This window comes from Aplysia californica, unplaced genomic scaffold, assembly GCF_000002075.1.
Source record: "Aplysia californica isolate F4 #8 unplaced genomic scaffold, AplCal3.0 scaffold00298, whole genome shotgun sequence".
Classification (NCBI taxonomy): Eukaryota; Metazoa; Mollusca; class Gastropoda; order Aplysiida; family Aplysiidae; genus Aplysia; species Aplysia californica.
The window spans coordinates 81,429-94,944 of NW_004797568.1; the positions used below are offsets into that span (position 1 = coordinate 81,429).

Consider the following 13,516-nt stretch of genomic DNA (forward strand, 5'->3'; position numbering starts at 1 on the left):
CACACACACGCATGCACGCACGCACACACACACACACACACACACACACACACACACACACACACACCAGAACAAAAATGTGATGTCTTAACTCAGTTTTAGTAAGAATTTTACGGAACTTGCAACACAATAAGGTCATATAAGTGCCGAAGATTAGAGGTGTTACAAGAGAGTAACAAACATAAAAAAAGGAGGAGAGTCAGGACGATAGAAGTTTGATAGGAAAAAAGGAGCAAACCACATCAGAGCACCCGCCAACTACCCGCTGTCTAAACTCAAGAGATTGAGAAAGAATAAGACCAGGTCAACATCCCCCCCACCCCCCAAAAAAGTTCACTATGGCAGTCATATTGCACGACCCGATCCCATCATATCTGCTTTGCTTACAAGACTAAGGGAGAAACGACGACGAGAGACGGAGAATTAATTAGCAGCCTCATTTATTATTCATGACCAAGTAGGAAGCGGCGCCCCCTCTAACCACCAACAACACTACGTAACAACAAGAAGACAATAATTTCTTTTGGGCCATTCCACGGTAACTGACGGAGCACTTGGGACTATACTTTCTTACAATGATAACACTGTAATTGAATATCAATTAAGATTAAGACATATTAAGAATCACATTTGAAAAAAAAAAGTGCTTTATGCAAATTCTGAGACGTGTTTTGTTTCGGTAACTGACGAGAAAAATTTGGGGGTTTTTTGCTGTTCCGTCAGTTACCGAAACGAAACACGTCTCAGAATTAGCATAAAATACTTCTTCTTTTTTTTCAAATGACTGCATTTAATATGATTCTTAAAATAAGTCTTTCAAATGTTCTGATCATTTAAAGTTGAATGAAATAAATTAACCGATATCGAATTGCAGTGTTATCATTGTAAGACAAAATAATATACATGTAGTTCAAATGTCCCGTCAGTTACGGTAGAGTGATCCTTTTTAAAAACCGGTTTTAGCAGCTGTCCTCCAACCCCCTCCCCTCCCACCACAGACTTACTAATTTTTATGTTTTTTAAAGAAAAGACAAAAAAAAAAAAAAAGAAAGAGAGAAAATCATGTGTACCTCAAGCATGTTATTAGTACAATGACGTCATCGCCAACAACCGGGTACAACCGTGAAATTGACCAGGCCTGACCTGCCGTCCCCTGGGAAGGCTGATGAACTCCAGCAGCAAACAACACGCAATAAATACCATATGACCAACCCCCAGCTCGGTCAGCTCACAGAGATGTATTCAAATGTATCAGCATCCGTATTAAAAAAATAATAGTATAATAACAGTAGTATTGTAACTTCTATCATCATTATTTGTAATTACATGACTATGTTCGTTGCAATTGCTACCACTATTGTCATTATCATAACTGCATGTACGTGTGTTTTCATTAACATTCGTCATCTTTTTCTTTTTAGAATTATTAATTTATTATAATTATTTCTATTGTTTTTATTGAGTTGTTTTATCATTCTTATTGAACATTTTTAATTTTACCGGTATTCGTATTACTATCACTATTAATATCCTATATCATAATTATTATTATTGTTTTAGTTATTATCATCATCAAATTAAATAGAATTTGTGAAAATTCCAAAACTGTAAAGGTGTAATTACTATTTTGTGTATATATTCAATGACAGACATCAAGGAAATTTGTGATAAAAAACCCACTTCAAAATGAGAGATAAGCGGGCAGGAACAGAACTTCCAGCCCTGAGAATGTCTGTTGTTTTCTTTTCAAGTCTAGACTAGAAAAGTTTTCTAGCCCATCAGTGACGCGCGACAACTGTGAGATTTTGCTGATTCTATTCGACAATATCGGCGAGTAAATATTAACACAACAATATTGTTTCTTTGCCGTTGCCAGTAAGAAGCCGGGTCTTCCTCTTTGTCGGTCAATATTGGTGAACAATCGGCGCAACCACTGGCCAAGTTACAAGTTAACAGCCAAGGCCAAAAGCGGCCTCCGAGTATGAATGACAGGGACACAGGGTTCTTTTTGCAACAGTTCAAATTTAAACGTTATTCCCCTGCCCGCTGGTCAAATTTGGGGGAAACCATTCCTAATGTTTTTAAAGTACATTTAACATGGGAAGACGTATTCTACACACCGGTGAGCTCTCCTTTTCCGACGTCATGGCGAACAAATGATTCCGACAGTAATACATACCAAATTAAGTTTACAGGTCAGTATTGGTGAATAACAACTCAACTTCTTTACGTTTGAGTCAGAGTTGTACGGCACTTGCAACACAAACTACTTGTCACATAAGTTGCCTAACCGCTTTCGTTTAAAACTGGCTTTCCGACCTGGCATCCTGTTGCCATATGACACACTGTAATACCCTCCAATACTGACCCCAGTAAGATACAACCCCCCCCCACATCCCTTCATCCCTATTTACGCCACGGCTAAATTTTTTCTTTTTTTTGTTTTAGAAGTAATAGTAGATCTTTTACGGCGCTCGCAACTGCACACATTTTTCCTTTAACAGTCACCAGTTTGTTTTAATATTTATAATCATGTACCTGACACGTCTTACCCTAGAATAATAATTACAAAGTTCTATCTGCTCACACACATGTGAATGCTGCATAATTGCCTGACAATACTGGCTGCGCACATAGGCGGCGGAATTGAAATAGCCTTCCGTATGGTACAAGGTTCCAAGAGTTTCGGCCACAGCGTGCTGCTGGTGAGCGGTAGGGCTGGGCAATGAGTCGCTTCAGAAAAATCCGGATAATATGTTAGTGCACCTCTTCGGCAAATAATATGATGTGAACCGCTTCGGCAAATGGGTTAAAGTAAAGCCACTTCAACAAACTGGTTAGCATCACTTCAACAAATGGGTGCACCGACTTCGGCAAACGTGTCAGGAAAGAGAGTCAGAATTCGGATAATGTTTCATTCAGACTTATCCGGTTATCCTTATAGATTATCCGGATTTTGCCCACCTCTAGTGAGCGGTCAGTGCTACTGTCCACGTCAGCTGCGGTCAGCGACCACCACCTACAGAGAGCAAGGATTAGTCCAAGAGCTATTGTGGGGAAGGACGCCTCATGCCAAAACCAGACAGGGTACTGACCACATGGACGATCAAGTATTACGTGCCCCCCCCCCCCCCCTTTCCCCAAGTGGTGAGGAAAGAGGGTTCTCATTCGCGAAGATGGAAATGGGAGTGGGACTACTAATAATAATGATAATAATAATATATATGATTATAATAGTAATAATAATAACAATAATAATAACAACAACAATAAAAATGCACAGCATTTGTATTGCACATAATATTCGAGCTCAAAAGCAAGTTCTATGCGCTTTATAATCTATCGTGTATTGAAAAAGGACTGTGTGTGGGTTGGGGTTTTTTGTTTGTTTTTAAAAATTATTTTGTTTTGTTTTTCTTTGGGTTTTTTTAGGTTCTTTTGTCTTGTTTAAAATAAAAATTGGTGTCTTACACCCCCATCAACACAACTTCTTCCATCATTTAACTTCAAAAGGCCGGCTTCGGCACCACCTCTCTGGGCTAACCAGGGCTGAGAGGGATATTTTTTTTAAAGTTTCAGTAAGAGTTTTACGGCACATTAAGGTCATATAAGTGCCGAAGATTAGAGGTGTTACAAGGGAGTAACAAACACAAAAAAGAAGGAGGGGAGATAGAGAAGATGGATTTTTTTATAGAGGAAAGAAGGAGCAAACCACACCAGAGCACCAGCCAAGCACCCACTAAGAGAGAGAATCAACGTCCCGGGAGATAGAAGGAGATGCCAAGGAAAAGAACCCCCCGCCCCCACAAGATGTTGTCTAGTGATGACAGACAGCCACCTCTTTCTATTCTTGTCAGACTGACGAAACATACTGGCGGCCACATTCCAACACCGACACCAACCGACCTCATGCATTAGCAATAAATGATATTAAGTTCCTTTGTTTTTTCTTAATCTAAAAAAAAAAGATCATTTGTGTGTGTCGCGGGAGAGAGGAGAGAAAGAAAGTGAGAAGGTAGGGTGGGGGAGGTAGAGGAGGAGGAAGAAGACTCCAATTGGACGAAATGCACAGCCTTACGAGAAATAGAGGTGTGAAGAGAATTGTTATCCAAGGGAGGCTACTTCTTATTTTGATCGAATGAGTAGCAACATTGCAATTATTTCCCCTGATCCACTCTTCTCCGGGACACCAGGATATGGCCAGGAAGAAGTTTAGAAAAAAGACCTACGAGAATCTAGACGTTTCAAAAAGCTGGCATGACCGCAAATGTTATCCGCCTCCATCAACACATTACACAGTACATCATTCTGGGGGCTGGCCTTGCCGACAAAACCAGTCCGGGAACCCAGGCTGAGTGAGGTACAAACAGTACAGTCAAACCAAACCTGCTCACACCATTACTTGTATTTTATAAAACAATCACCTGTTCAACCAGCCATTCCCAATTTCCTCCCTTGCGTATTTTTAAATAATAATATTATAAAGACACTGTATGAGACGGCCACCAATCTATTACAGCCACTTATCTCCCCGACAGTGATTGGCCGTCTTAAACAGTTCCGACAGTACTAGATAAAACAACTTTAATCACATTCTGAACTAACAGCTTTAGCATGCACCAGAGAAGACATTACAACACAGATGCCAGAGCCGACAGGCACTGGATAAAGCTCTCAGAACATTCTTCCTCAACCGTCGATCGATATATCGATGATGACATAAGCAGTATGCATGCTACAGCTTTGCCTAGGTGGTAGACAAAGAGGAGGTAAATTGCCCCTGTAGTAATTCCCTTCCTTCAAATCTTGACTTCCTTGACATTAGGCTCCAAAGGAGAGACCTAGTCAATAAGTTTGGAATCAAGGGTGGGGTAAGGGAGTGTCTTATTATTTACAGGTATGATAGGGACATTCTTTATAGTAGGGATCGGTTAAATATTGAATTTTGCCAGGGTGGCAGCCCAACAATCTACTCCGTCTCAGAAAATTCACTATGCAAGCAGAAAGAAAGAAAATATCAGAGCAATGTTTGAAGGAATAAAGAAATTAAAAGACCAAGCATAAAGATAAGAGGCTCTTAGAATACAGCATCTGGGGATTAGTTTCTCTTTTACTCAAAGAAATAAAACATAGTAGATGTACACTAATTTAGTATTTCTTGTACTTTTTTCTTTTAGCTTGCTGAGGACTTTTTGGTGGGTGATCCTCCTTTAATGTAATTCACTTGTCAAATTTGATTCTATTTTGTGTTTCTGTGGTCTTAAAAATACTATAAAAACTGTAGCATATAATGCTTTTATTTTTGGCTAGTGTGGTTAAGTCAAGCTCATTTGGTAATTCACTGGGTTATGATGCAGATGTTCATAGTGCAGATACCCGACCGGATGTTCCACCTTTCTCCATTCTTGACTTTCTGTCATCAGTATATTTTAAATTTTTTTAGGAAAGAGAAACTAATCCAACACAAAGCACTGGGAGACAACAAACTAGACTGACAGAAATACTGTACACCGGGATTTTTGGTGTACAGTTTGAATTTCTCATTTTTACAGAAATTAAAGAATTCAAGTCATTCATGAAAGGTTAAAAAGGGCGCTACTGCATTGGAACCAAATACATACATGAAACAGAGCGATTTAAATCGCGAATTCAGAACATTCCCAACCAACAAAATGGGTAAAACGCAGAAAGAAATTTTAAAAAACCTGGGGTACAATAAAAGGGATATTAAAGAAGTAGGATCTGTCAACAGCGCCCTCAAATCACCCATTTTATACAGCAAAACAAACAAGACCCAAGCAAAGCCCCATCTTGTTACAAAGCAAGAAGAAAGAACACAGACGCAATAAATATTTTCCCCTCTTCCGGCAAAAAATTAAGAAATCTGTAAGAACATCTTTTATACCCCCTGGGGCAGTGCCACTGACTGAAGTGTCTTTAGGCCATTCCCAAAGGGGAAACATTTCTCGTTCAAGCATAGTAGAATTGTAAATGGGCTGACTCATGTCACGCTCATAACTGTGCCTGATCTACAACAGGGAACTGCTGCTTTTTCTTTCCTGATCCTTACTATTGTCATTTTCCTCTACTTCCTTTGTATGTTTGTCACTCTCTTGTGACTTACTATTTCTGGGGTGCCTTGATAGTCGAAGCAGACCTTGTGCTTGAAGCTAGAAAGGTGAGCAGTTTAAGTATGATTCCCTGTAAAGACTTCTCTGTTGACACCCACCCCTTGGCGCTCATATACCTAATGCCTCATATGACCTTATGCAGTTGCGAGCACCGTAAAACCCTCTACTTTAAAAAAAACAAAAAACACCTTTTGTCACTTTTGTTAGTGTTTAACCATGGTAATTGGCGAAAATTTTCTCCTCGGCAAAGGGTAGTTGTCTTCGACAAGCTTGACTGTATACAGATATTTTCATTTCACACAATCTTGGGTGAACAGTAACAGTGAACTTGCAAAGCTGTCAGTTCAAATGAATAGTGGGCAGATATCTGAAAACGTGGTTAAACATTCTGTGAAAAAATTGGCTTAGCCTCTTAATAATCTTCTTCCTTTACAACCGCTTCGCTGGATAAAAAGGAGGGTTGAGACTTGTTAGTGACAGCAAAATTGTGGAGACCAAGTGTGTGAGGCGTAAATGTGAAACTTGTAAAAAGGCTGAAACTACGCACAACTGAAAAGATAAAGTGTTTATAAAGCCAGTAAGGCAACCAGTATGCAACCCCAGAATTATAAAGTGTGTAAAGTTGAAAAATAATTGGAGACCTTACTAGAAGCTAAAATGGCTACAGGTGTGTGTAAACAAAGCTGAATAATATATTGTGTATACTTCAAGCTAAATACTATTAGCTATTTGTGAAGCTGATGTGACAAACTGTTTGTACATACTGTGGGGAGTACCTTCATATCCACTGTCATTGAAGTCCTTCTGGACAAAGTGGACATACGGTCCAGCGGGAAACAGACCCTCCGAATTTCTGCTTACATTACGTCCTTTCAACCAGCCCTGGGGAATGACAAAAAGAGAGCCACATATACAATTGCTGCTCCTGACATGTTTTTCATAGTCTACTGTCTGCAATTTTAATTGTACATGTTTCACATCCTAATCAACTCAATTTAGAAAATGAGATGGGATGCTTTGACAAAAATAAAGCAAAGGCTCTTAAGTAAAGACAAGATCATTCAAAGAAGTTCAACAACCATATTTTTTTAAATGTACTGTTTAACTGACAAAGCTACCTTTGGGTTCTCCCTGTTGGCAATGTCCATGGAGGAAGGGTCAACCTCCAGGGTATCGCCGGGCTCCATGAGGATGTAGCTCTTGCCATGGCCATAGTCCTCTGGGTGGTAGGGGTTGACACACTCAAATCTGTACACCTTCACGTCCGACGCCATGGCCCCGCACTACCACACAGAGCATTGGCCGGCCACTCGCACTGAAAATGAAAAAGACTTTGCATGAACTTGAGGCTGACTACAAATCATTATACAATCTAACTGTTTTATATGCCCCTATCAACACAATTTAGATCATTACCAGCGGCAGGCTGAGTTTAGTCTTAATTTCAGTAAGTTTCACAGCACTTGCTACACAAAAAGGTTGTGTAAGTGCCGAAGATTAGAAGTGTTACAAGGGAGTAACAGACACAAAAAGTAAGAGGAGAAATATGGAACGATAGATGTTTGATAGGAAAGAAGGAGCAAGCCACACCAGAGCTCTCACCAACCTCTCACAAAGGCTGAGTGGGATATGGCATCCTTGCAATCAAACTCATAGAGATACCTTGAGCTGGAATTTAACTCCCATTATCTGTACCCAATGGCAAACAAAGAGCCAAACCATTGCATCACTGACACTGGCTACAGAAGTTTGTGAATTTGAAGTGAATGTTTTATGTCCCCATTCATTAACATAATATAATACAAATAGATCATAATTTAGCAAACAGATTGTTTCAACGCTGGCTGTTAAGCAGGGCCAACTTGGACACAGTGGGATATATCTTATTTGTTTGTTTGAGTAAAGAGAAGCACATCTACAGAGAAGAACAATACAAGATTCATTCCATGAGTGGGAACTGAACACTCGTCTAATGTAAGCAAAGCAAGACATATTAAGTATATATTGTCTTTGGTCTTGTATGAATCTGAGACATAGAGCTTTCTGTTTGTTTGTTTTTGTTTTTAGTAGAGTTTTACAGCCCTCGCAACTGCATACGGTCATATGAGGGCCAAGGGGTCAACAGAGCAGTCCATACAGGGAATCAGGCTTACTCTGCTCACCTCTCTAGCTTCGACAGCACAAAGTTTGCTTCTACTATCAAGGCACCCTGAAAATAGTGGGTCACAAGAGTGTGACAAACATACAAAATAAGTAGAGGATAAAAATAGCAATAGTAAGGATTAGGAAAGAAAAAGCAGCAGTTCCCTGTTGCAGTTCAGGTACAGTTATGAGCCCATTTACAATTCTACTGTGCATAAGAACATGTTAATGCCCCCCCCCCCCCCCCCCCCCACCCCGAGAAAAGCCTAAAGACGCTTCAGTCAGTAGCACCGCCCCAGGGGGGTACACAGAGCCTTCGCAAAGAATTAAACATCAAATTCCAATTTAGCAGAGCCAGAAATTGAACCCACAACAAAACGACAGCAAGTCCAAGCCCCTACTCGTAATGCCAGGAAGCACTATTTGTGTCAAACAGAAACAACAGAGAGATTTTTGTTTTGTTTTTATGAGCTTTACAGAACTTGCAACACAAGTCATATAAGTGCCGAAGATTAAAGGTGTTACAAGAGAGTAACAACCACAAAAAAGGAGAGATTATTAGGATGATACATGTTTAATAGGAAAGAAGGAGCAAACCAAACCAGAGCACCCGTCAACCACCCACACAGAAAGATAGAAAAGAGGTCGGACAACAAGTGTCATTCTCAGACCAAGCACCCCAGCTAGCACAAGTGCAAGCAACATTTTGATTATAAAAAATTGTACTCCCCTTGAAACAACTAAGATCATTTAGGAGGCGGGTTCAGGGCTGCTTACCTAGAAAGACCAGCATCAGAGCTGTTTATTTGATTATTGTTGGAGTATTAAAGAGAAGCACTTTGACACAATAATGGTCATTTAGGGCTGCGAAAAAGTAAGAAATACAGACAGAAACAATAAAGGGAAAGTAAAGGAGGACCTACCAGTGGCGCCCTACACCCACTCGCTAACAGCATCAGAGCTGACAGACAGAGATCAGATATACGATTTAATTCGTTCTCCATGAATCTGATTTCAGGGGAAATTATTATAAATGGGAGTATAAACCTAAGATACTTGGACTTGACTTGAGATGCAGATTATGTCAAGTCATCACAGCAGTGACCACAAGTCCCAAGGAACAGATTGTGACTAAACGGTAAAACCTGAAAAAAAAGTAGGAGCAGGCCACACAGGAGCATCCAAGTGTTGATAACATCTCAGTTGAATTTATTCATTAACACCTTCGGAGTGGCTACTCGCCCGATATCGGGTGACAAGCGCCAGGCTACTCGCCCGATCTAGGATTTCTGAGCACGTTCCCGACGAACGAATTCGGTCGATTAGCCCCGCCTGGCCTGCAGCTTCTGGCCCGTGGGGATTTCTGCGCATGCTCCTTTAAAATTCGCGTGATCAATCCACTGACTTAAAAAGATATGGTCAGTGGATCAATCGCGCAACTTTGCGCAAGATTCAGTCACTCATTCGGTCACTCCTTGTCCTCCAAGTCAAGAGTCGGATCGGCCAACATAGCAGCTGAATTATATGTGGGAAAGACTTTCCAAAAGTTTTACAGACCTGAGTGAAACAATTGAAAAAAATTGGCCACTTTTCACGTGAACCATTTGTAATCGCAGATTGCAGAAAAATCGATGCAGAAAACTCCAAACTATGTGAAGAAATGAGAATGCCCAAAAACGACACGGATAGATTGGTGTATTCTTTTGTGAAATATGGATGCTGCATTTCTATTGTTAGTGTTAGTAACTTTGTCACCAGCATTCCGATGAATGATAATAATTAAATAATTAATAAAGGGTGATAGATCTAGGGGATCTATAACAATATAGTCAACTCGTGAGGGAAACCTCTGAAGACGACAAAAATAAATGGCGGAAAAACATCTGTGATCTATTTTGGGCCAATCACAGAGGTGTGCTGGGTCTCCTCAATAGCTTCATGTCGCTCGGAAGGGCTGCGAGGCCGTGTTTACGCAACCGAATACGGGGTGGCCACTACGGATGGGGTCGCCCGACTCGGTCGCCTCAAAAACAAACATGTTTAGTTTCAGTTTCAGGCGATCGAGTCGGGCGATCGGCCGATCCAGCCGTAGTGGGCACCTCGTATTAGACTAAAACTAGATCTTGGTGACTGGCTCCGGGTGGGCAGAAAATGCTAGCCACCCGAGGTCGCAGAAATCCCCACGGGCCAGTAGCGTCAGGTTACTTGGCCGAATTCGGTCGACTAGCCTGACGTTAACCACCCTAGATAGGGCGAGTAGCCTGGCGCTAGCCACCCGACATCGGGCGAGTAGCCTGATGCTAGCCAACCAACATCGGGCGAGTAGCCTGACGCTAGCAACCCGACATCGGGCGAGTAGCCTGACGCTGGCAACCCGACATCGGGCGAGTAGCACCGGCCTAACACCTTTCCCTATATTCTTTCAGTTAAAAAATCTGGTTTCGTTAGTATAAGTACGAAGAAGCCCTTTGACATGATAACAGCCATCAATCAAGTACTTGGGGAAAAGTATGGCAGATAGACAGTGCACAATAGAAGTAAAGCAAAATAAAAAGTTCTACCAGTGGCGCCCTCTAGTCACAAAGTTACAGCACAGTAGAAACAAAACAACCACTTAAAACCATGGGCATTTTCAAGGCTGTTCTTTCTCAGCCTATACCTGTAAGAATGTTCAACACCCTCAATCAAATTACAAGAAAAAAAAGCAAATTCCGTTAAAAACAGTGCTACTAACTTCCCTTTTATCAATGGAATACCACAACAAAACTAGGGTCTTCTGACAAGCGTCAGAATGACTACTAACAACACAACTAGTAAAGCTAAGTCACTTATATGTATAGCAGACAAATACATTTCACGGCATGCACATTTTTCTTCCTGCTACACACTCCTCAGCTTGCATAAAAGTACATTCCATTTCCAATTTCACACATCCTGTTCTATTCAAATGTTTGTACAGCTCTGAGCCAAGATTGAGATGCTTAATGTCATGTCACAGCATACACCGGGTCATGCACGGTGTAAACAAATTCCCAAGAGTTTGAAGAGGCCTGGACAACAGCAGCCCTAGGATTCATCTTCCTGTTCCCATTCATTCTTCCTTTTCCGTATACTCAACTATTTATCTTCAAGCAGGTGGACAGCATTAGAACTTAAAATTGTCAAAACATAAGAACGTGAACCGATTCTCTAGTAAAGCAGCCACATTTCAAGTCAGCTTTATGCTGTAAACATGATTGGTCAAAGAAGTTATCTACCTGAGATCAAATTAAGCAAAAGGAAAGAGGAGATGCTTGTTGTGCTCAAAGAAAATGTTTAAAATAAATGTAGCCATGATACCACAGAAACCATTCTCAAGTGGTATTGCAAACAACATCCAAAATGGATATTTCTGCTGATTGTTCAGGACTCTCGTTTCTTTTTCTTCTTCTGTATTTTGAGTGACCTTGTCTCCAGCTGGAACAGACAGTTGGACTAACAGTTATGTTTTGATTGTACACGGGCCGGAATGAAAAACTTTCAAGCTCAGATTTTAGTCTTTTGAATCAGGGACTACGATTTTGAGGATTAATTTTTCTATTTGATGGTTCCAATAATTCATTTTTGATTAAATGTAATACCCAATTCGGGGGAAATATTTCAAAGATGTAAGCCAGCAGGTCAAGTTATGCTTCCTGAATAAATGTTATCCACGGAGGTCTCTGGAAATCTAAAAGTACACCAGCCATAACTTGGACGGGTTTTGGGTCGGATGGTTGTTTGAGTAAAGAGAAGTCCAAGAACACAACAACGGTCCAATAATGCAAGGAAAAAAGGAAGACAGAGACGATAAAACAATAGAAAAGAAAAAGGCTTGGGATTACCATACCTCCTATGATAACAAAAGACCTTATTATGAGAAGAAAAATATCCAAAAAAGAGAAATAGCTTCAAATTAGGCTATTCAAAAGCAACGTGAAATCAGTTCTACTGTACGAACCTGAGCCCTAAAGGTTAACATAGACTGAAAAGAGGAGGCTTGTTTTATTTTAGTAAGTGTTTTACTACACTTGCAACCCAGTAAGGTTATATAATAGGTGCCGAAGATTCGAGGTGTTTCAAGAGTAACAAACACAAAAAATAGGGAGGAGAGATTTTTTGGTGTGGTTTTAGTAGAGGTTTTACTCCGCTCGCAACTGCATAAGGTCATATGAGCGCCAGAAGATTAGAGGTGTTACAAGAGAGTAACAAATATCTACACCAGTGCACCCGCCAACCACCAACAAGGAGAGATATGGCCGATAAATGTTTGACAGGAAAGAAGGAGCAAACCGCACCAGAGCATCTGCCAACCACCCACAGAGAGGCAGCTTAATTCCTTTGTCAATAGACACTTCAAACAGATTGTCAGCCCATGATGGTTTCACCAAGTCATAACAGAAGAACGTTTGGAAGACGGCAAAAGAAAATAAAGACAGAGGCAAAGGAAGTGACACAAAGAAAATTACACCATGGATCTGACACACCATGGAGAAAATGGACGACAAAAATAACGGCAAAAGTGGTAAGATGGAATCCACAGAGTCAGAAGAATAGAGGAAGGCCCAGAACAATGTGATGGAGAACGATGGAGGCAGATTACAAGAAACTGGACTAAACTTGGACACATCTAGACAAAAATGCACAAGACAGGCATCTTTGAAATGGAATTGATGATTGCCTCTCTGCTCTATAGGGAGTTGAAGTTAAAGGAAAAGAGGGATAGAAACAGAGAGAGAGACAGACAGAGAGACAGACAGACAGACACAGAGAGAGAGAGAGAGGGGGGGAGAGGGGGAGAGGGAAAGAAGGTGGGGGAAGAAAGAGAGAGGCGGAGAGACACAGAAAGAGAGAGAAAAAGAGAGAAAAAGAAAGAGAGAGAGAGAGAGAGAGAGAGAGAGAGAGAGAGAGAGAGAGAGAGAGAGAGAGAGAAGGGGAAGGAAAGAGAGAGAGGCATGTTATCATGGTGACCATCAGTGCAAGCCATTGTAAAAGAGTTGCACTGAGCCTATCTGGTCACACGGGCTGAGCCAGCCCTTACCAAACAACAGGAAAAGCACTCTTAACAGCGCGAGTCACACCGCTGTGCCATTGAGGCATAAACTACACAGTCGAAGCCTGTTCACTAGAGTGGTATGTTTACTTCTACTACCACACATAATATGAGCAAATTCAGAGACTCATTTTTATTCTTCATGACACAATGGTTACCTGAATTAACCCCC

The 13,516-nt window shown here is 40.9% G+C and overlaps 1 protein-coding gene across 1 annotated transcript in view; it reads right to left on the reverse strand.

Annotated features, from left to right (window-relative positions):
• Positions 1 to 6,895: 6,895 nt before the first annotated feature.
• The window catches only part of LOC101864159 (serine/threonine-protein kinase D1), a gene marked incomplete at its 3' end in the record, with an annotated part of 13,116 nt that continues 6,495 nt past the window's right edge, over positions 6,896 to 13,516 (reverse strand). Inside the window, 2 exon segments of the mRNA XM_013084494.2 lie at positions 6,896 to 7,013; positions 7,250 to 7,446. Coding sequence (XP_012939948.1) covers positions 6,896 to 7,013; positions 7,250 to 7,405 — 274 coding nt within the window.